Source organism: Urocitellus parryii, chromosome 2 (assembly GCF_045843805.1).
Source record: "Urocitellus parryii isolate mUroPar1 chromosome 2, mUroPar1.hap1, whole genome shotgun sequence".
NCBI lineage: Eukaryota > Metazoa > Chordata > Mammalia > Rodentia > Sciuridae > Urocitellus > Urocitellus parryii.
In genome coordinates this window covers 12759470-12782737 of record NC_135532.1, presented here as the reverse complement: position 1 = coordinate 12782737, position 23268 = coordinate 12759470, and the positions used below count along the sequence as shown (strand labels likewise).

The following is a 23268-nucleotide window of genomic DNA, read 5'->3' as shown; positions in this document are numbered from 1 at the left end:
AAACTGTAAGAAGAGGGATTGGCATTTAAAATTATATGCCTATTTATTTGGTTTCATTTCCCAGGTGATTGCAGCTTTGCTCCAGACCATGGAAGACCAAGGCAACCAACGGGTGCAGGCCCATGCAGCTGCTGCTCTCATAAACTTTACTGAAGACTGTCCCAAGTCTCTACTTATTCCATACTTAGATAATTTAGTGAAACATCTGCACTCTATTATGGTACTTAAACTTCAAGAGGTGAGTTGTAAGATTGGGTGTCAGGGGTGTACAGGGATTAAACCCAGAGGCATTTAACAACTGAGCTGCCTCCCCCGCTCTTTTTTTATTTTGAGACAATAAGTATTTGCTTAGGGCTTCACTAAGTTACTAAGGCTGGCTTTAAACTTGTGGTCCTCCTGCCTTGGCTTCCAGAGCTGCTGAGATTACAGGTGTGTGCCACTGCAACCAGCAGATTCTCTTTAAGATCTTTTTATAGATTTATAGATTAATTTAGATTAGTTATTGGATAAGACCTGGAGAAGGAGGGATTTCAGTAAGGCTATCAACATAGAAAGTTAGAGCCAAACTATTCTCGGTAGAGTAATTCAGGCTCAATCAGAGAACAGGCCAGTATTGAAACTGAAACACACGGCCTGAATGTTAGGTAAAATTGGTGTTGTGAGTTGCCTTGAAAACAGAAGAATTTCTTGACTTGTTCTATGTAAGTTTGAAGAACCATTTTTTGTTATTTTGTGCTCAGCAAATGGTAAAATCATAGTAGGTAAGGAGTATGGTAACATTGGGGGACATAAATAAAAGGTAGAGGGAAGGTTGAAAGCAAGGTCATCCCATCATCATTGTCCGGGGGGCATAGATGATAATGGTGGAAATAGATAATTCTCATATGTGACAAAGTATCTTTGAAAATCAACTTAAAGGAAGAAAGGTCTTTTTGTGCCATAGTTTCAGTCTGTTCAGCTGGCTCCATTGCTTGGGTCTGTGATGAGGCAGAGACTCACAATAGAACTGCCCACCTACCTCATGGTGGCTGGAAAGCAGAGAGGGAAATGAAGGAACAGGCTAGAGACATGATATACCCTTTAAGGATGTATTCCTAGTGATATGCTTCATCCAACTGGGGCCCTTAATCCACTTACAAGGTCAGAGCTCTCATAATTCAATCACTTTCCTAAAGCCCTGCCTCTGAATATTGCTGCATGAGCCTTTGGGGGAGATTCCAAATTCAAACTATAATAAGAAGCAAGTAAAAATGTGTTAACTATTCTACAGAGTGACAGAATTGAGACTGTATAGAAAAAAATTCTTTTTTCTGTAAATAATTTGAATTTTTAAAATAAGGCTTATTATCCAAGTAGTTGGTTCGTAACTATAGTCTAAGTAAGGGGGGATGTATGCTGAAATAGTTGAGTGATTTTAGTATAGCAGTGTGCCAGGAGTATACTATCAGGTGTGAGCAAAGACACAGATAAGAAAAACAAGGATCAAAGCCCAATTTGTTGTTAGTAGAAAAAAAATGGATTTTTGCTATAAAAGTGAAATGAATAATTCTAAGGGAATAAAGAATAAAAGACTTTTTTATGGGATTCAATATATGTGGACTTATCAGCACATTGTTATAATCATTTCTGATACCCTCAATTCCTATACTTAGGGTGGATTAGTAACAGTTCACAGACTACCATTTGCATAGCACTGTCAAAGAAGAGGAAAATGAGAAATGATTATATTAAAATCCAAAGAAAGTAGAGTTTCAAATAGACCTGAGTTTTCAGTGTCCAGTGAACAATAGACTAAAAATATGCTCAGCTATGGACCCACATTGAAGGCAGATAATTTGGTTGGTAAATCACAAATAGTTGGGTCCAGTACAGCTTCACAATTGAGTTTGAATAGAGGGGGCTGCAGTGTGAGGAGAGTCTGTCTCCCTGTCATTCCTTCAAGAGTCCAGTATTTTAAAGACTGAAGGATGGAGTTTGCTGAGATGAGGTGAAGAGGAGGATAATGTTCAGGGTTGTTTGAAAAGAGGGTAGCCGGAGGGCCCAATACATTAAACATAGCAAATGCTGAAATGCAGAAGAAAGGGAGTTAAGATAACTTCTTTAAGGCTTGGTACAATTTGTAATACAAAGGGAAGTGCTCTACTGAGAGTATACTTTTTTTGGTGAAGGAAAGGGAAGAAAATTTTTGCTAGGTCTCAGGTATTTCCGAATCAGAAATTATTTAGAAACTTGCAAGGTGACAGCATGGGCTCTGCTACAGATACCCAGGAAGCATTGTTGCAAGCCTAGGAGGCCTAGAGCACGTTGTAGGCCTTTGCTACAGGGAACAGTGTCATTTCTTAAGCTTCAGCATGAAAGAGAAATGTGTGCCAGAGAGGGCACCAGAATTCCTTAGTGGGATCCTCCAAGGAGCGTTTGATTAGAAAATAAAGGAATTCCCCAATAAGTAATTTTCTCCATAGAAACATAGTAGGTCAGGACAAAATATAACAGTATAGTGGAAATCAGTGAGTAAAAGATAAGAACAATAAAGCATTAAGGTATATGGATACTAAAAAATTGAAGTGGAGTCAAGGTTAGGACTCTAGAACCAGCTGGTTGTTTTTCTTGTTTGTTTGTTTTTGTTGGGTTTTTTTTTTTTTGAGATAAAGCAAAAACAAGGTGTTCTTTGTTAACAGAAGAGAGAGAGAAAGCCACATAAATAGTTCAACATGAATTTTTTTATAGAAATTTCTTCCAAAATGTACAGTTTCCTTCTTGCTCTTTGGAGAGGTAATTCAGAGAAGCCTTCAAGAATTGGAAGGAAGTAGCAAATTGAAATGATTTCTGGTTTGGTTGTTGTTTTATTTTCATTTAATTCATTTATTTTGTTTGTTTTTCTTCTAGTTGATTCAGAAAGGTACCAAGTTAGTTTTGGAACAAGTTGTGACATCCATTGCATCAGTTGCAGATACTGCAGAAGAAAAGTTTGTCCCCTACTATGATTTATTTATGCCATCACTGAAGCACATTGTTGAGAATGCAGTTCAAAAGGAACTCAGACTTTTGAGAGGGAAAACTATTGAATGCATCAGTCTCATTGGCCTGGCTGTTGGGAAGGAAAAAGTAAGTGACGTATTATGTTAAATTTACTATATATAATTTGGCAGTGGGGTGGGCACAGAGTGAACTGGAGTGTTTTTCCTTCTGGTGAATGGTTTTCTGGATAATTTGTTTCATCTTTCCTTTAACATTACTCCAATTTCCTATATAAATAAATTGTTGCCTGCTTTTTTTTTACTTGTGAATATTAAGGTTTTTTCTTAACTCAGTTATATGTTTGTCCCCCTTCTCTTCCACCATACATTGTTTGTGTAGTTCAACATCCTCATGTTTAGTTCCACTTAAAAATGTTCCATTTGTTTTCTTGGTGATCCAAAAGCATCAAGTGTCTATATGTGCATATAACTCTTCATAAAATAATTAGCAAGAATCATTAGGCAAGTGTGTTTATTCTCAGCCAACATCTCAGTTGTCGAAACTGATCCAAAAGTTTTTCTGTCATGGGCATTTTGTATTCTGATCCTCAGAACTTAGCATGAAACCTCTCTGTTTTGCCTTTCCAAAACCAGCATTATTATTAACTTCTACTTTTTGTGTGGTATTGGGAATTGATTCCAGGGAATGCTTTACCACTGAACTGTCCTAATACCTCTTTTTTTTTTTTTTTTTTTTTAATTCTCATCGGTTATACATGACAGTAGAAAGCTCTTTGATTCATTATACACAAATGGAGCAGAATTTTTCGCTTCTCTGGTTGTGCATGAATAGAGTCACACCATATGTGCAATCATTCATGTACCTAGGGTAATGATATCTGTCTCATTTAGCCATCTTTTCTACCCTCTTGCCCCCTCCTTCCCTCCGCTTTATGCCATCCAAAGTTCCTCCACTCATCCCACCTCCCACCCCATTGTGTCCCTTTTTTATTTTTATTTTTTTAATATTCATTTTTTAAGTTTTAGTTGGACACAATATCTTTATTTTACATTTTATGTGGTGCTGAGGATTGAACATGCTAAGTGAGCACTCTGCCACTGAGCCACAGCCCCTCTCTCTTTTATTTTTTGAGTCGGGATCTCACTAAATTTCCCACACTGACATCTAATTCAGCCTCCTAAGTAGCTGGTATTACAGACATGCTCTACTATGCCTAGCTTAATTTTTCTTTTAAGTTGTGGGACCATTCAACCAAACATTTATATGTTCTATACTATGTATATCTAGCTTTGAAACACCATTGCCTGGTCATAACAGTGGAAATTGCCAGAACTGCACAGGTTATATGAAATTATTTACAAAATAAAATCTTTGTGAGTTAATTCTATGGAGCCATTTAAAATTTTCCTTCGGATTTGAATTAAATTCTGCTGTTTGAAATACATGAGCAATAGACCAAAGCTTGATTCCATTAGAAGTATCTTTTTAAACTGCAGTTTACTTTGTCCTTCAGGAGAAAGTATGTTTTCCCAGAAAGAGAATTAAATCTGTTAATATAGATGAGATTTTTTAAGTTTTGTTATTACATAAAAAAACAAAATTAGATAGCGACAATGGTGCTGTGGACTGTTAAATACCTGTAAATGATTTTCCTCTAGTTCATGCAGGATGCCTCAGATGTGATGCAGCTATTGTTGAAGACTCAGACAGATTTCAATGATATGGAAGATGATGATCCTCAGGTAAGCAGTATTCCTGTCCTTACCTTGATCCATTTATGAGTTGTGGGACAGCGCAAGGTTAAATGTACTTAAAGAAAGAATGATAGCTCTCTTGAGTTACATTTTCAGAGATTCTTTTCACTAGTTTCTGTTCTTCTGGAGTCGGGTTTTCTTACTCTGTTGTGACATGTTTCTGCTTCTTTTGACTCTTTCAAGTTTTGTTGCTCTTGGGCTCTGTGCAAAGCTCTTACCTTCTCACTCTCCTGGAAGCAGTAGCATTCATTCATGGCTGCAGGTTACCTCTGTATACTTGTGACTGCAGATCAAGGTTCACTTGTCAACATCCCTTACTAAATATCTCCACTTGAGTGTCTCTTACCCCTTTGAATGCCAGATGACTTGTCTCCCCTACTAGGAGAGATAACTACAGAAACTTGACCATTTCAGAACCTGCAGTCTCCTCTCTCTGCACATGAGTAGACACACATATTCTATTAACTTAGATGAAACCCCTGCCACCACAAACATATATGCCTGGCTAAGTCCTAGTCATATTTTTCCACCTCTACAAGAGTTCTTTCTCAGTGTGGGCATTTAACACTTGCAGCAACATCATAGATGTCTGTCATAATTTTAAAGGTATTCTTAGTGCCTAAATACGTAAGGCACTCGTTAATTGTTGGATTAAATTTTTTTTTTAATATTTTTTTTATTTATTCATTTATGTGTGGTGCTGAGGATCGAACTCAGGGCCTCGCAGGTGCTAGGTAAGCGCTCTACCACTGAGCCACAACCCCAGCCCCTGTTGGATTAAATTTTTATTTTACACAGCCACAATGTAATTGTTTCATATAGCTTAAAGAAGAAAATATCATTTTACAAAGAAAGCTTGTTCTGATTTTGTTTTGTATTCACTTTGTTTTTAAAGTGGTATATAAATATACTTGTATCTTTGTATCTGTGAGTGTACAGAAGTAAATGGCTAGAAGGACAGTTTGCAAATTGCTAACATTAGGAATATTGGTGGGGCAGTCAACTGCAAGGAGGGTAGTGAGAACTGTGGCCTTATCCTTTGAATCAGCAAATCATAATACACTTCATGTGGAAAAGAGCCAGTACACATTTGTGGAATGAGTGGACTTTATTTTATAATTGAAAAAAAATTTTTTAGAAGTGGGAAGTGGGCTGGGGCACCACATAATTAATTAATTAATAAGTAAGTAAATAAATAAGCAAACAAATGACTAAAGGTATTTTTAAAAAGAAGTGGAAAGTATATCTGTACCTGTGCAATAAATAAGCAAGCAAATAGAGAACTGTATTCCATGGGTAACAGGTAAGTGTAGGTGAACAAAGTGGTAACCCAGAGGTGTCTTTATAACCAGCTGCTTACAGCATAAATTATAACAGCTAAAAAGACAGAATATTTTGTTTCTTTGGTTTTAATAATGTCTAATGAATGAGGAGCCAGGGATTAAAGATAGAAAGTCATATCAGATAATGTTTCTGCCTCAAAGAAAACTCATGCCTAGGAGTTGACATATTTAGTTTTATTCAGATGATGCAGATACTAAGAAAACTAATTATAATTGCCTCTTGAGGGAAAAAAATAAGCCTTGCCTGCTGTTTCCTATATCCCAGGGTTGAGAGTTCACAGGATTTCATTATTGATTCAGAACATTTTTTAATACATAACATTAGGAATTACATTTACTAAAGTGCCATGAACATATCAAGAAAACATTCAGTGTGAAATAGAGAAATAACTTTATTATATTCTGTTTACCCATTACTTTAAAATCTGTTTTAATTTTTTTCCTTAGATCTCTTACATGATCTCAGCATGGGCCAGAATGTGCAAAATCCTTGGGAAAGAGTTTCAGCAATACCTTCCTGTGGTTATGGGGCCTTTAATGAAGACAGCTTCAATTAAGCCTGAAGTAGCCCTTTTAGATAGTAAGTGTCTTCACAAGGACATATCAGTTGTAATATTTCTGCCTTTACTATTATTTTTTATAAGCATTTGTTTCCTTCCCTGTTAATAGCCCAAGACATGGAGAATATGAGTGATGATGATGGTTGGGAATTTGTGAACCTTGGAGATCAGCAAAGTTTTGGTATTAAAACGGCAGGACTGGAAGAAAAATCAACTGCTTGCCAGATGTTGGTATGAGATTCATAATTGTTACTCAACTTCATTTATATCCTCTCTAGTTTTCATAGGAATGTTTTTAATATCTGGAAAAGAAATAATTTTAAAGATTCAAGAATATATTCCTTAAAAAAGAAAGTGTAGATATTTTTTGACCAACATTTTTACTTCTGGATTTTTGTCTGAACAAAATCATGTGAATTAAACCTTTTGCTATTCATACTATTTCTAATAGTAGAAACAGTGAACAACTTGAATGAAAATGACTTAATTGCTATGTCCCTATAGTATTATAAAGCTGATACAAAGGGATTAGAGTATAAGTTGTGAAATGAGGAATTTTGTCTGTTTTGTGCTCAATGTAAATAACTATGTTTTGAATGAATGAACAGTAATGTGATTAGGGGATTAAAAGTAAAGCTAAACTCGTATGGTTTTTCTTAGAAGTCTAATAATTTTATGTCCTATATACAACTTTAAATGTAGTCCTAGTCAAGATACAACATTTTGGGGCTCATGGTTTTGCTGGGTTTTTTTTTTATGTGTGTGTGTGTGTGTTGCTGTTGTTTTTAATAAATACATCAACGCCTAAAAACTGGGCTGGAGATGTAGTACTTACTTTGCATGCACAGAGCTCTGGGTTTGATCCAAAACCAGCTCCACCAAAAAACAACAAAATGAATCTTGCTGGGCACTATGGTACCTGTAATCCCAGCAGCTTGGAAGGCTGAGGCAGGAGGATCACAAGTTCAAAACTAGTCTCAGCAACTTAGTAGTAAGACCTTATCTCAGAATAGAAAAACAGAAAGGACTAGGGATATGGCTCAGGGGATATTGAACCCTGGGTTCAATCCCCAGTACCAAAGTAAAAAAAAAAAAAAAAAAAAGAACATGAATCTTTATTTCTTTCTCTAATATTTTTGTTTCAGGTTTGCTACGCCAAGGAATTAAAAGAAGGTTTTGTGGAATACACCGAACAGGTTGTCAAGCTGATGGTCCCTTTACTGAAATTTTATTTCCATGATGATATCCTATACAATAGTTGGATGTAAAACATCTAGATTGAATAGAAGTATAGTTTCTTCGGTTATTATAGCTTTGAGAGGTAGAAATCACCATTATTATTTGTGTCCTAACCTAGTTTTACTCTGTAAGCTTGGTTTTCTGCATATACTTTTGTTCACCTTGTGTCAAAATCATGGAAGAGAAAATGTTAACTGTGCTCTTGTTGTCAGTTTTCTTTGGTCTACTTAAGGGTTTTAAGGATTATTTTTTAGCAAGTATAAGTTAATTTTCTGTAGTAGAATCCTACATTACAAATGTGAATAGTACCTCTGAACATTATTGTTTTGATCCTCAATTTAACAATAGTCATAATGTGTATAAGTATAAACACTTAATTCCATAGCTGGGTAAAGTTAGCACAGCCAAACAGAGGGGTAGAAAGAACACAGATCAGACCCAAGCTTTGGAGTCATTCCTTGTAATGTCCTAACAGTGCTGTACTTTATGGAGATGGCTTTGCCCAGCAGACTTCCAGTGATGCCAGGGATGAAGCAGAATTGCTTTTAAGGAGAAGTTATCATGATCTTATTTTATAAATGGTATTAGATATGGAAAGGTGACTAAATCTTTATTGAAAACCATCAAAGCTAGTATAGGAATAGAATGGTCTCAGTGGTTTTCTCATAGAGACCCAGCTTCAGTTACATTTATTAGAAGAAGTGTATTACCTAAAGTTTTGGATAAAGGTGCATTTTGAGAAATGCTCTCACGTTCTTAAAGATCACAGGTCTTTCACAGCCCTTATTGAGTTTGGGGATATATTTGAGCAATGGGATGCCTATCTTGTCACTGGACTCATCTGTCCAGGTATGTCATGTGACCATGGAGACTTCTGGTTTTTTATACACACTTTATATTGAACACAATTTCTTATCTTAAATAAACAAGAAGTTGCCTAACATTCCTCTTAACACAATGGTACCTAAGGCTTAAGTAAGTAGAATGGCAGCCTTTTGAAGTTCCTTAATGATCACATTTCCTTAACAATAAAACGTGTTCGTGTGGCAGCAGCGGAGTCCATGCCTCTTCTCCTGGAGTGTGCACGGGTTCGGGGTCCTGAGTACCTCACCCAGATGTGGCATTTCATGTGTGATGCTCTAATCAAGGCCATTGGCACAGAACCAGATTCTGATGTCCTCTCAGAAATAATGCATTCTTTTGCAAAGGTGAATATTTTTATCTTCAAGAATATTTGTAAGGTTGTGTGTTTGTTTATTAATCTTGCTAAATAATTTAGGAGAAAATTAGGGATTTAAAATTTAAAAATCTTTCACTGAAAAAAAAATATATATATATTTTAATATTTTGGTATTGTCACTATTTTTGTTTGCTTAGGAGCAGACACTGGAGAAATGGTATACATGCCCTGGAGAAGGGCATTACAGGTGCAGGGAGTAATCTGGGCAAAGGCATGGAAACGTGCATTCTTTGGAAACAAGAAATTCTGAATGCTCTTATACCAGTCTTGATAAATTCCTACCATCATACACCTAATAATCAAACTGCAGAAGTTTAGGTATCAGCTCATCTTCAGTTCTTGTCTAACTCCTGTCCTAGGCATTCTTCTGCATTTCCACCTCCCCTCCCCGACAATGCACATTCCCATTACCTCATCTCTTGTCTGTGCTATTGAGAATATCCTCACTGGTCTCCTCCAGAAGTCTCTCTTCTTTGTTTTCCTCCAGTCCATTCTCCCTTGCCTTAACTTGCTATTTATTGAGTTTCTTCCCTTCCATCTTCAGTGGCACCCCCACTCTGCACAGCTCTGTAGCTTTGCTTCAAGTTTTTATTTAAATGTCTTCACTTTGTCCTCATTCACAGTCCTGAAGTTCAGAATTTCTTGTTTGCAAAGAATTTCCTTATCCTTCCCTCCATCTGTTATCCCCTTCCAAGGCACATTTCCCTTTCTTCAGTGCTCTCTATAGGTTGTGCTCCTTAGGGGAGCCAGTTTACTACTTCTATTCCATCTTGGAATCCTCAGTGCCTAGCATAATTAATGATTGTCACAGTAGATATTCCTAGTACATGTTTAAAATAAATGTATTAAGTTTGGGGTTGTAGTTCAGTGGTAGAGCACTCATCTAGCACATGTGAGGCACTGGGTTCGATTCTCAGCACCACATAAAAATAAATAAGTAAAATGAAGGTATTGTGTCCATCTTTTAACTAAAAAAAAAAATTTTTTTAAATATTATTTGTAATTTCTCTTTTTAACCTGTTAAGTCTCAAATGTTCAAGTCTTCAATTTTTGTAACAAAATTGTAATGGACTCATTAAAATAGGTTGGAAATCATTATGTGGAGCTTATATAGTGTATTATTAATCTTATATAATTATACTGCATTTAAGGTTTTTTATTTCTTTTTTGCATTTAAATTTCTTGTGGAGCTTTTTTTTGGGGGGGTAAATATTTATTTTAGTTGGACACAATACCTTTATTTATTTTTATGTGGTACTGAGGATCAAACCCAGGGCCTTGTAAGTGCTAGGCAGTGATCTATCAAGCCACAACCCTAGCCCCTGCATTTAAGTTTTTATAAAAGAAATTCTGCATCTGGTGTAATGGAACAATGAGTTAAAATGCTATTATTGTGACAAATACACAAGTATATACATATTTAATTATTAATCTCCCTGGATATTGAATTATGTACATTTTTATTAGACATCCGTATGATTCTTAATATGGAGTAAGCTTTTTTAAATATTTATTTTTTAGTTGGACATAATACATTTATTTCATTTATTAATTTTTACATGGTGCTGAGGATCGAACCCAGGGCCTCACACATGCTAGGCAAGCGCTCTACCACTGAGCCACAACCCCAGCCCCTGGAGTTCAACTTTTGACTCCAAAAAATTTTAGATCTTATGGATTGCTCTTTTTTTAATCTCATTAGTGCATTGAAGTAATGGGAGATGGATGCCTAAATAATGAACACTTTGAAGAACTGGGGGGTATACTGAAAGCAAAACTTGAAGAACATTTTAAAAATCAAGAATTGCGGCAAGGTAAGTTTTCATGGCTTTTATTTCTGAAGGAAATCCTTGACCTTTTTGGTGATAATTTAAAAACATTTATTTGGGTGTGTTTTAGTTAAAAGACAAGATGAAGACTATGATGAACAGGTTGAAGAGTCACTACAAGATGAGGTAAATTATTCCCTTCAGAACTTTATTTACATGACTATTTGCCTCTGAAAGATTTTTAAATGCTTGAGTTTCTAATTCATCTTGTCATTCTGATGTAATTATCAGTAATCTTTGGTATAAGAATCTGGCACTCATTTATTAATTTATAGAATAAGTAATTTAAAATTAACAGATTTTTCTTCTTGGTACTGTGAATTTTGTTGTAATATAGCTTGCACCCCAAAATGCCTTAGAGTTTACCTGTATTCTTTCTACATGTTGCTCACAGCAATCATTTATATTTGATGGTGCTTTTGACATTTTAACAATGAGTGGCCTCGAACTCCAGTGTTAAATGATTGCCCAAACAGATGTACAGTCTAAGGCCTTCCTCACTGTGTTTCTCAGTTCCTTCCTCATCATACCATGTTGCGCCATCAAACATATTTCAACTATTATAGGGTCAGCACCTGGGAAATGTGGCCAAAACTCCCATGCCAGTAGGTCCACATTGCACCTATGTGTGAGACCTCAGCCAGTTCCCCACCATCTCACTCTAAAATGAGGAATATTCTGCCAAAACCAAAAGGTAGTAATAGTACTTTAAGGATAATTTTTCAACTGTGTCCCAAAGAAAGTTTTTACAATAAATACAGTATTTGCCACACAATTTTCTTTTTCCAAAGACGGTTAAGTGGCATCTAGTAAGGTTACTTCAGTCTCTAGATTTCTTGCTGTGCCCTTAAAGTCAGCAAAGGAAAATGTTATTTTTTATATTTCTTAGATATTTATAAATGTCATTAATGATGGTAGAATGCTTTTTTACCCATCTGAGTGTGTGTTTTCTGTTATTTTTTTCTTAGGATGATAATGATGTTTATATTCTGACCAAAGTGTCAGATATTTTACACTCAATATTCAGCAGCTACAAGGAAAAGGTGTTACCATGGTTTGAACAGTTTCTTCCATTAATTGTCAACCTAATTGTAAGTGTTACCTCTCTGTTATTTTGAAATTGTTGACTTGGAATTCTTCATTGTAACTTATAAAACCTTATTCTTCAGGTTAAAATGAGTCTCAGAAATGTGGTTTCCACTGTGTTTTATAAAGTTTATTGCCTTATATAGTTTCCCACTAAATATGTATTCTTGAAAATTGCTAATTAGGTTATCCATAGGCCAATTATAATGTCTTCTAAAGAAATATAAGTGGTTTTTCATTATTTCAAATATCTTTGTCCTGTTAATAAATGGATATAGTGATTTATGTTTTTTTCAGTGGACCATAGCAAATTTATTTATGATCCTCATATACAGTTAGAAATTATGGATAATAAACCCTTATACTCAAGTTTTAAGTATTTTACAGGCTTTATATCTTAGAAAAGTTTTAGATTTGTTATTGAGTGGAAAGTTCAAATTTCCCGTATACTTCTGCTCCCACATATACATAGCCTCCATTTATTCCCCACTAAAATAGTTAATGTACTTCAATTGATGAACTGCATTGACATCATTATATAATAGCCTTACGTTTTCTTCAACTTCAAAAAATAATATAAATTAAAAGCTATCTTCAGATGTTGGCACATTGGAAAATATTTAGGCACATATAACCTAATCTGTTGAATCAGTGCTTTGAACTTAAGATTGTCCCAACTTTTTGTGGGGAGGGGTAACTGGGCATTGACCCCAGGGGCACTTAACCGTTGAGCCACATATCCAGTCCTTTTTCATTTTTTATTTTGAGACAGAGTCTCACTAAGTTGCTGAGACACTGATTTTGAATTTGGGATCCTCTTGCCCCAGCCTCCTGAGCCACTGGGGTTATAGACTTGTTATACAAGTCTTTTAATCCTGAATTTCATTAAATCTGTGTCTAACGACTATTAAATATTAATAGTCATTAGAAGTGGTTGTTGTTACAGGTTGGTTTGTTTATTGCCTATATCAGGTATATCCATGTAACCACATAGTCTATAAGTCAATATTTATTTCTTTGTATTCGTTAAACCAATGTTTGTGACTTAAAAAGGCATCTCTTTTGTAGTGTCCACATAGACCATGGCCAGACAGACAATGGGGATTGTGCATCTTTGATGATGTCATAGAACATTGTAGTCCAGCTTCATTTAAGTATGCAGAATATTTCTTAAGGCCAATGCTCCAATATGTATGTGACAACAGCCCAGAAGTCAGGCAAGCAGCAGCATATGGCCTGGGAGTCATGGCACAGTATGGTGGAGATAACTATCGCCCTTTTTGTACAGGTACTTCTGTTTATTGCACTGCATACATTTCATTCTAGCCATCCTTTTTGTTTCTACGTCGTTCTCTTCACCACACCCCTAAACATTATGTGCCTATTTTTGCTTTATTCTCTTCTCCCTCTTCAAATACATCATCTATAGCACTTAGGAATTTATCATGTTTATTCTCAAAGAAATTAAAATGGAATCTGAGTGAAACAAAAGCCTCCCCTACCCTAGCCTTCCAGGGCACATTGCATTTGAGATTTGTCTTTATGAGTGCTAGTGCCCCATACTTGCTGAGGCAATGCCTCCTTGTCACAGTTCTGTGATGGTGAAGCCAAGAAACCAAAGTCCTTATACTTTTGCATTTTTTTCACCATAATCTTTAACTGGAACAAAGATAAAGGTTCATTTGCATGAAAATGACCACAATCTTTTTCCCCCCCTACAAATGCTTCTTTTAGAAGCACTACCGCTGCTTGTAAGAGTTATTCAGTCTGCAGATTCTAAGACCAAAGAAAATGTGAACGCTACTGAGAACTGCATCTCAGCTGTAGGGAAAATTATGAAGTTCAAGCCTGACTGTGTAAACGTTGAAGAAGTCCTTCCACATTGGTTGTCTTGGCTTCCACTACATGAAGATAAAGAAGAAGCTGTTCAGACTTTTAATTATCTCTGTGACCTGATCGAAAGGTAAGAAAGCACAGACTGGCCTTATTTCATTCTCCTTTTCAGAACAGTGCCTCCTGTTTGTGCATAGCCATCAGTTATAATATTATCTGTATACATTGTGCTAAGAAACTGTATCAGTTAAAATTTACCTTTATGATAAGATAGAATTTTGAGTTCCTTTATGGAATTAAATTTAGTAGTTAGGAACTTGAGACAATAATGTTTTCAGAAAGTTATCTAGTGTACACTTGTTATAGATCAGAATTGAAATACATTGTTCATAGCATTATTTGATCTTGTGGAATTCTTGTGTTTTTCTCTGGATTCAAGAATCAGTGGGTTATGAGAAGTATTCCAGGTAGGTCACCATGATCTAGCCCTGGGCTATAGTGTTACCAATGCTGTTTTATGCCCCTGAGTATATCTAAGAGTTGCAACAATAAAGGGAGGTTGTAGAAATGTTCAGATCAAAGTGATAATCTTTGGTGTCTGTTTTTCTAAGCCCACCTTTCCCTCAGTATTAATTCAGTCTTGGCTCTGTCACTTTAATTACTATTTTTAGTTTGGGAAAAATTCCAAGGGTACAACTAGTGGAGTTTTGTACCAGTAGACCAACATATTTCTTCAAGCCTGTTTAAGTTCAGGTTCACACAAATACTGTGAGTGTTCCCATTGAGAACTTCAGTAAGAGAAATGTGGTAGTCACCCTATAGACTTCACCATCCTTGCTAAGTCCTGCATCAGTCAGGCTGTTTGATCATTTCCTTGGAAGTGACTACTCTGAAATTCTCTAAATAATGAAGGCAAAAATTCTGCCTAAATTCACTATTATGTTTCTTTCCATTAAACCTGCCAAGAGTTTATTTCCCTGCTTATTACTCTGTTTTGTTTTTTGGTTCCAGGGGTTTTACTCGGGGGCACTCATTCACATCCCAGACTGATTTTGGATTTAGAGACAGGGTCTCACTGAGTTGCTTATTAGCGCCTCACTTTTGCTGAGGCTGGCTTGAACTCCTGCCTCAGCCTCCCAAGCATCTGGGATTATAGGCATGCGCTGCTGTGCCCAGCTCCCACTTACTCTTGAAATGTGCATATAATCCTTTTGAACTTTGAGTTTATTATAGAAATTATGTACCTATGTTAAGAAACCTAATGGTAATATCTTGGATTTGTCTGTTTGTTGAGGGATTGAACTCAGGGGTTCTCAACCACTGAGCTACATTCTCAGCCCTTTTTTGTATTTTATTTAGAGAAAAGGTCTTGCTGAGTTGTTAGAGCCTTGCTGTTGCTGAGGCTGACTTTGAACTCACAATCCTCCTGCCTCAGCCTCCCGAGCCACTGGGATTATAGGCATGCACCACATTGCCCAGCTAATATCTTGTGGGGGTTTTTTTATTTGTTTTCTAACACATTGCAAATTATTTATAAAGCACATTCTGTTTGGCTCTTAAAACACTGCTGAGAGGTGAGCCAAGTATTTTTCTTGGGTTAAGATCTAACATGAAATTATTTGGTTTCATTCCTGTTGAGTTTTAAAGATAGTTGATTTTAGTGAACACATAATCATTATGTAGGGAAGGATATAGTATAGTGTAAGAGCTTGAGTGATTTCCACTTATAAATTTCATTTGTAAAGGTTTTTTATTTCTTTTTTGTTTTCTTTTGTCAGTAATCACCCAATTGTTCTTGGCCCAAACAATACCAATCTGCCCAAAATATTCAGTATAATTGCAGAAGGAGAATTGCATGAGGCCATAAAACATGAAGATCCTTGTGCCAAACGTTTGGCTAATGTAGTTCGCCAAGTACAGGTGAGCAGATTTGGTTAAATTGGGAAGGGAGAAGGGTTTTTTGTTTGTTTGTTTTTGTTTTGGTAGTAGTTGTTTTCATATTCTGTATTAGAAGAAAATGAGAAATCTAATGAGTCAAAGAAATTACATTGTTTGTATTCTCTATCTCTAAGCATTGAAAGGATTATACTTAATATAATCTGTCCATATGTTCTGTTACTTATTAGAACTAAATTTTTCATCTTAAACTTGAAATTAAGTCTTCCAGTTGGTACTTAGCATATGTTCATTATATAATAGTTTTCCTGCCTATCTAGAAGTAAAGTAGATGAGATTTGATAATAAGTTGTCAAATAGCAAAAAAATTAATTTTTGCTTCCTGGATTCTTATGGTGTATAGGTAACTTTAAGGTGTCATCTGTTAGTGTAGCTTTATTAATGCAAAAATGAAAACTTGCTGTAAACAATGAATTTTGAGGAAATGGATAGATATATTGCTTCTACAATAATTTCCTTCAAACTAAGATACTTAGAAGGTGTTTTGGCATTGTTACAGTATCTACACAATGATTATTAAAATCCTTCCAGATGATTGCTTCACCTTATCTAAATTTGTGCACATGTTTTTTTCCCTAGACTTCTGGAGGATTGTGGACTGAATGCATAGCACAGCTCAGTCCCGAGCAGCAGGCAGCCATACAGGAGCTCCTGAACTCTGCTTGAAGGGCCTTAATACCACCCACCAGAAAACTAACTCCAAATAAACGTTTACCCTTTTTGTTTAGGTTTCTTTGTTTTGTTTTTGAGCAAGAGAGCGGTAGTGTTGTGTGTAGGCCATTCTTCTGGAGATCCACAAGCAGGAAGAGCATCCCTGTGTGTGGAGTGGAGTTGCAGTGGATTTCTATCAGATCACTGAAGGAGTTCCCCGTAAGCCCTACAGTAGCACTGAAGAGTATTTTTCTATTGGTATATCCCACCCATGTGAAGGGGAAGGGAAATAAAATTAACTTTTCTCATTAGACATAAGGAAACTTAAGGAAAAACAGCTTTAAGATCAGTTACTCAGCGTAGGTGTGTGTTAAAACAAATTGCTAGACATCTAGTGTTCATTCTATTAATTGGAGTGGAGTCTTTTTGTGGGGTAAAAGGAAGCCTTCACCCCAGCAAAGCAGTAGATGCAAAAGTTGGAAAAAAAAAAACCTGATGATAAACAACACGCATGAGGCTGTCACATTTGATTGTCAGTTTTGGTTGTTTTTCCCAAAAGGCTTATACAGGGACTCAGTTGGGAGGCTTTTCAGCTTCCAGCCCTTGAATGTGAAGTGTCGTTGGCATGTCTGGCAGTAGTCTCTCATTCACTCCTCAATAAACAACGTTGAAATACAAAAGAAGCTTGTGTAAAAATTCAGTACTGTCTGGCTTTGATTCATTTTAGTGTTTTTAATATAAAAATGATCTAATATTTTTTTAAAGCAATAGCTATGGCTCTGAATGGTTTTCCCTCTAATATTTTCCTTGTGCAATTCAACCTTAAAAGCATCTAGTTTTTACTGTCTTCCACATTAATTTAAGCTAATTTATGATACACCTATTCCGTTCACAGTTGGTATCCTTCGTAAGGTTGCAAATTTCAACCAATCGTTTTTTTGAGCTTGGATTGTTATGGTTAGATAAGAGAGATTTGGCTTAGTGTTTTCATTACAAACTGTAATTGCTGTAGAGCCACACACAACTTTTGAACTTTAATTTTGCAATAAGTATTATGGCTAAAATTACTGAAAATTTCAGTAAAATGTGTGAATGTTTTTTTCTTTATGTATTAACCTTATAGCAGTAAATGACTTTCTGTTGTTTCTTTAAGTAATTTTTCTAAGGGATCTGAATAGATTTCTGTTGAAAACTTCAGTGTTAACATTTTTATAGTTTGTACTAAATTTAACCGTGATATGAAAATGAATTTTATGCATAGATCAGAATTTTAAATTAAAGTTTTTTTCTTTAAATGATTCGCATTACTTTATTAAAACTAAATCTGAAATGGAATAGAGAAGAGGATGGACTATATTTTGGTGGTTCACTTGTTAGGAAATTCCCTTCAAATATGTTTTCAGTTTGTAACACGATGCTATTAGTCTCAAGGCTTTGGTATTTGGCAGAACAACATTGCATAATTCCACCAGCATAGTCATTGCTTTGAATGGGTGGTACCTTTGGGACTCTTGTAAGGTGTTTAGACCTACCTTTATCCTTTATTCCTGTGGTAGAAAAAATGGGAATTGAAGTGAAAACCAGTGGAAAACATGACATGCCTCTTAAGGACAGGTGGTGGCAGTACGGTCAGAAGGTGTGTGGGTTTTATGGAGAAGCTTGTGTTTGCAAAAAGATCACTGTGCTAAAAGTACTTTTGGAGCAAGAATCTACTTCCAGTTAAACCATTTCAGGTTATTCAGAAAATGTACCTGTAGTAATTAAGATCTAAAATTCCTGGAAGAAGAGCTCAAATGGGTATATCTTCTAAGTATAGACTGTATATATCCTTTTTGATAAATAACAAAGGAGTGATGGAAATAGAATCGAGTTCATAAGAATGGGTGGCATTAAAGGTTGCTAATGCCATGTGATCCTGAAACCCAGAGCTCAGAACTGACTGTAAGCTGATATTCTGTGAACTAACAATTCTTTGACATAAACTTGAAACCTTTTTTGATAGCTCCTCATTCTGTGTAAGCAAAATGGGGAAATTTTTTTTTTTCTTTTGTACCACATTTAGTGGCCTTGTATGTCAGTAAGTAGTGCTGTATTGTTTAAGAATCTGAACCATTTCTGAGGGGGGACAATGTGTGTGGCTCTTACATTTTTGGAAATTTTCTAAAAGAATTCAGTTACACGCTCAAGTATTAGAAACTTTCAGCATAATTCAATTTGGAATATTTTTTATGATGTAAATTTAAAGTAAAATTATCTTTTAAGGTAATTGATCATTCCTGTAACAACAGGCACTTTTTTCATAACTATGGAGTTGTGATCTGTTTATAGAATTATCAGTAAATCCATAAGAATAAATATTCTTAATGCACGTGGTCTCAATAAATAGGGGGTTTGCATGTTTATAGTCTAGTAAACGTTGTATTTTATGATTTAGTCATATTGAATGACTGCCTGTTTGGAGTTAAGAATTGGTGATCCTGAAAGGCTAAAACAAAGTTAATTACCCACTAGTACACACATCAAACTTAAGGATACGCTTGGGTTTTTACTTTTAGCATTTGGAACTTCTGAAGGGGGAGCACGTATTTAGAACAGAGGTAACTTCTGAATCCATCCTGAATTGGACTCTCTGCCCTTAATCACATACAGCTATAATCCTGACAGTGTATGCCACATGATATTTGGACTTCTACATATATTCATTATGTGTATGTTAATGAAAAAATACACATAGTGCAAACATTTTGGAGGTAACATAGCCTAATTTTTCATTCCTAAATAGTCTTTTTCCATGCTTTCATGTTTATTGGTAATAACATTTGAAAAGGTTTTTAATTAGTCTAACAACTTGCTACTGTATGTTTAAAATATACTTTAAAAGATCATAATATTGCATAGTTAAGACCATGGATTAGCCAACTCATTCTTTGAAGACTCATAGTACATATTTTAGGATTTGCAGGCCACAATCTGTTGCAGCTACCTAATTTTGCCATTGTGGTATAAAAGTAGCCACAAATGATACTGAACAATTAGGTGAGGCTGTTAGTGAAATTTTTACAAAAACAGACTAAAAAATGGTGGTTTATATATCTTCTCACTTGGGCTTAATGGTTCCAAATTCACTAAACTCTGGATCAACAGGACTGACATGAACTCATACTGACATGAACTTGGTACTTGGGTAGGGTGAGGTCACTATCATTGCCATGTACCTGAAAGGAGAGCTGGCATGCCTTGCCAGCTGTCTCCCCACCCCTGTTGCTTTCTACCTCAGGACCCAGTGAGCTCCAAGTAAAGCAAAGGGAACAGTTGCCCCCTGGGCCTACGTCATTACATGTGAAGCATCTAGCCATGTAGACTTGCTATGATGTGTACATGTGCTTGAATAGATGGAAGTAAATTGGTATAACATTTGTATCAGATAAATGTACAGCATGGAAAATGGAAGTAATTAGTAACCAATAAGTGACATTACACCACTGACCAGACTGTTTAATTTCCCAGTGAAGTGCTGAGGTAGACATGGTTTGTGCTAACGGAGTATACGGTTTCATAAACAAAGGCAAAGTAGAGGGTGTACCAAGTGTGTAGTATGAAGATGGGGAAAAGATCACACTGTGTATTTAACACTGCCATTAAGATGTGCATCCGGGAAATTATAGCAAACTACACCAGAGATCAAACAAGCACTCCTAGTCATGGAGAAAATACAGCCTGGGATGACATTCTCTCCAGCCTTGCCACCCAGTGTTGGGGTTGCCAGAGGGTCTCATTAAGGACTCACAGTCTGCACTGTTTTGGAGGATGAACTCTGCCAGACAGGCAGAAGGCCAGGAAAGTAGTCCTCTTACCTGTCACCCACCTGTGGATCCTTTCAAGGGCAAATATTGCTGTAAGCTAGTTTCCTTCTAATTATAATTGGGTTGACAGTGGAGAAAGAACATGTCAGATTATGGGCAAACCATTTAGAGAGTTGACCCCCTACCCCCAAATTTAAATTACTTCATTCATCCATACCTAGAAATCTAGTAGGGCAGGTGGTCTCCTTTGGTGTGTCCCAGCTGTAATCTTCTATTGCCTAATTTCATGCACCTATATTTCCTCAAAATTTTGGTCTCAGCTTACACACATGGTATTTTACAAATTAAATCCCCTTGGCCAGGAAATGCTGAAAGTAAAAATATTTAAGCAGTTAGTCACCCTTAACTGCATTAGCTAATTAAATTATAGTTTAAGAAAAATGTAAGGGAAAAAAATCCAACATTTTAAAGAAATATGAGCTATTGTAAGAAAAATATGGTCTAGCAATATTTTTATTGTTCTTAAGGGAAAAGGTTACCAAACATAAAAAGACAAATGCCATAAGACAAAAGCTCACATTGTGGCTATTAGAAAAGAGTAAAAATATGAAACAGCAACACAAACAAGACACTTGATACTAGAGGAAAGTGGTTACTGTGATCAGTTCTTGAAAGAATAGTGACTGTCCTAATAGCAACGGTTTCATATCCAAGGCCTGTGGCGGAGATTGGGATTTAGATAGAGGGCTGAAGGGGAGACCCCGTCGCTGCCCTCCAGGAACAAACCTCAAGAGACTTGGGAACTGGGCTTGGGGCAGTGTCTTCGGGTGTGATCTATTTTCATTCAGCCCAAGGGCCACTCAGGCTGAGTACCTTCCCCCCAGTGACTGCTGGACTATAGTGCAGTGGTGAACTCCAAGGAGTCACTTGGCAAAGGTTTGCAAGAATGGAGGGACAGCAAGCGGGACCTAGTTAAAACGCCCTCTCCTCCAACTCCAGTTACTTGAAGCCCCTCCCTCCTGAAGTTCCCAGTAGCCCCAACTGGCTCCCTGCCAATTAAGGGGCCCACACCCACAGGCTTTCTGCAGTTTCCAAAACTGCCTGGCTGCAGGTAAGGGGCAGTTTTCCCTCTCCCCTTTGGTACTGAGAGCCTCTGTGCCTTTCCTGCACCTGTGCCCACTGCAGTGCTGCCCCTCAGCAGCGACTCCTCAATGGAGCTATTGGAAGGATTTTGTCACTTCTAAACAGTTCCTCGCAAATGCATCCATTCTTGTGATGAGAATGCCAGTAGGCACAGTGGCTCACACCTGTAATCCAGCAGCTTAGGAGGCTGAGATAGGAGGATCCTAAGTTCAAAGCCTGCCTCCGCAACAGCAAGGCGCTAAACAATTCAATGAAACCCTGTCTCTAAATAAAATACAGAGCTGGGGATGTGGACTCAGTGGTTGAGTGACCCCGAGTTCCATCCCAGTACAAAAAACAAAAATTAAGTGGAAGAATGACTGGCACAGTGCAGTGCAGTAGCCATTTGTATGACAACACCCAGGCCCCCAAGCATTCAGATGTAAAAACTGACCAAATTGGAGCACCTGTGAAACCCCTGACATTTTTCTTCCTCCAATGACAGGGTAATTAGAAGTCAGGATCACTTTCTTTGCTCTTCATACGTGACAAAATATGTAGGTGTTTTGAGATAAGGCAGAAATTCTAGAGTCTGTTGCCTTTTTGTTTTACCTAATTTTATACAATAGGTCCCTTACACTCGGTTCTAACTTAAAGAATTATTTTTAAAAAGATAGTGAAAAGTCTCTTCCAACTCTTGTTTCTCAGCCACCCCATCTGAAAGACACACATACTTGATCCAAATAAATCTTTTTGCTTGTATTTTGTAACCCCCTGGAGGGAAACTAGCATTTTTGATGAATGTGTAGTTTCTGAGGGTCAGGAGTCAAGTTGCTAGCCCTTCTGAGAAACTACCCACCTAGCCAACCTGGATGGCTGACCAGACATTGTGGCTTATGAAATGAATGATTCTTTTTTTTTCTAAAATGTCATTTCTCTAAAATGTCTCTACGATTAAAAAAAAAAAAAAAAGGTTTAAAATTGGCCTGTTTGAGGTGCCCTTGCATTAAGTTTATACAACACTCTAGCATAACTTAATTGTATAAAAAGGACTTTTAAAAAAAATCTTACCTAGAAGGAAAGATTATCAATTCTCAGGGGACTTTATAGATTAAAAGTTACATCATTTTGGCTAACAATTCTCAATATATTCTACCTTGTTAACAGTAGAGGCTTAAAATATTTTGCCCTCCCTTTCCAATAAATGACAATATATAAATTGTTACGAATTGGTGTTATCAAAATGTTAAAAATAGCCTCATCTTGCTGATTTTAAAACCAGGGTCTTGCTATATGTTGCCCAGGCTGGTCGTGAACTCTTGAGCTCAAATGATCCTCCTGCCTCAGCCTCCCACCACAGCCATCACACCCAGCTTTATTTCATCTTAAACTAAGTGGCATTGGCTGCATATTCTTTTAATACAAAATCAGCGTGGAGAAGTTCCCTTTTCATTTTGGAGAATGCATTTTTATAAATTATCCTAATTCTTAAAATTTTAATAACATTCTGTAACATTTGTGTCACATTTCTATTTATAAAGATCGGTTTTTTCATTTGTGGTAATGATTATAAATTTTCTTTAAGATTTTTTTGAAGTCAGCTACAGGAGTGCCCACTCTTACCACTTCAACAGTACTGAAAGTCCTAGCCAGAGCAGTTAGTAGTTAGGCAAGAGAAGGAAAGAAAAGTCATCCAGGTTGAAATGGAAGAAGTTAAGTCGTCCCTGTTTGCTGATAACATGATCTTACATGTTAGGAAAAACAAACAAACAAAAATCCTAAAGATTCCACCAAAAACCTGTTAAACTAATAAATTCAGTAACATTGAAGGATACAAAATCAACACACAACAATCAGCATTTCTGTACACAAA

General features: G+C 36.4%; 1 protein-coding gene across 1 annotated transcript in view; it reads left to right on the top strand.

Moving 5' to 3' along the window:
• The window catches only part of Ipo5 (importin 5), a 45087-nt gene extending 27920 nt beyond the window's left edge, over positions 1 to 17167 (top strand). The window contains exons 13-26 of the mRNA XM_026399466.2: positions 65 to 238; positions 2887 to 3105; positions 4638 to 4721; positions 6524 to 6656; positions 6746 to 6867; positions 7782 to 7878; positions 8911 to 9083; positions 10818 to 10929; positions 11015 to 11070; positions 11913 to 12035; positions 13099 to 13318; positions 13765 to 13993; positions 15642 to 15783; positions 16399 to 17167. Of these exons, the coding sequence (XP_026255251.1) occupies positions 65 to 238; positions 2887 to 3105; positions 4638 to 4721; positions 6524 to 6656; positions 6746 to 6867; positions 7782 to 7878; positions 8911 to 9083; positions 10818 to 10929; positions 11015 to 11070; positions 11913 to 12035; positions 13099 to 13318; positions 13765 to 13993; positions 15642 to 15783; positions 16399 to 16485 (1971 nt within the window). The 3' untranslated portion in view covers positions 16486 to 17167. The remainder of the gene's footprint in view (positions 1 to 64; positions 239 to 2886; positions 3106 to 4637; positions 4722 to 6523; positions 6657 to 6745; positions 6868 to 7781; positions 7879 to 8910; positions 9084 to 10817; positions 10930 to 11014; positions 11071 to 11912; positions 12036 to 13098; positions 13319 to 13764; positions 13994 to 15641; positions 15784 to 16398) is intronic.
• Positions 17168 to 23268: the final 6101 nt, after the last annotated feature.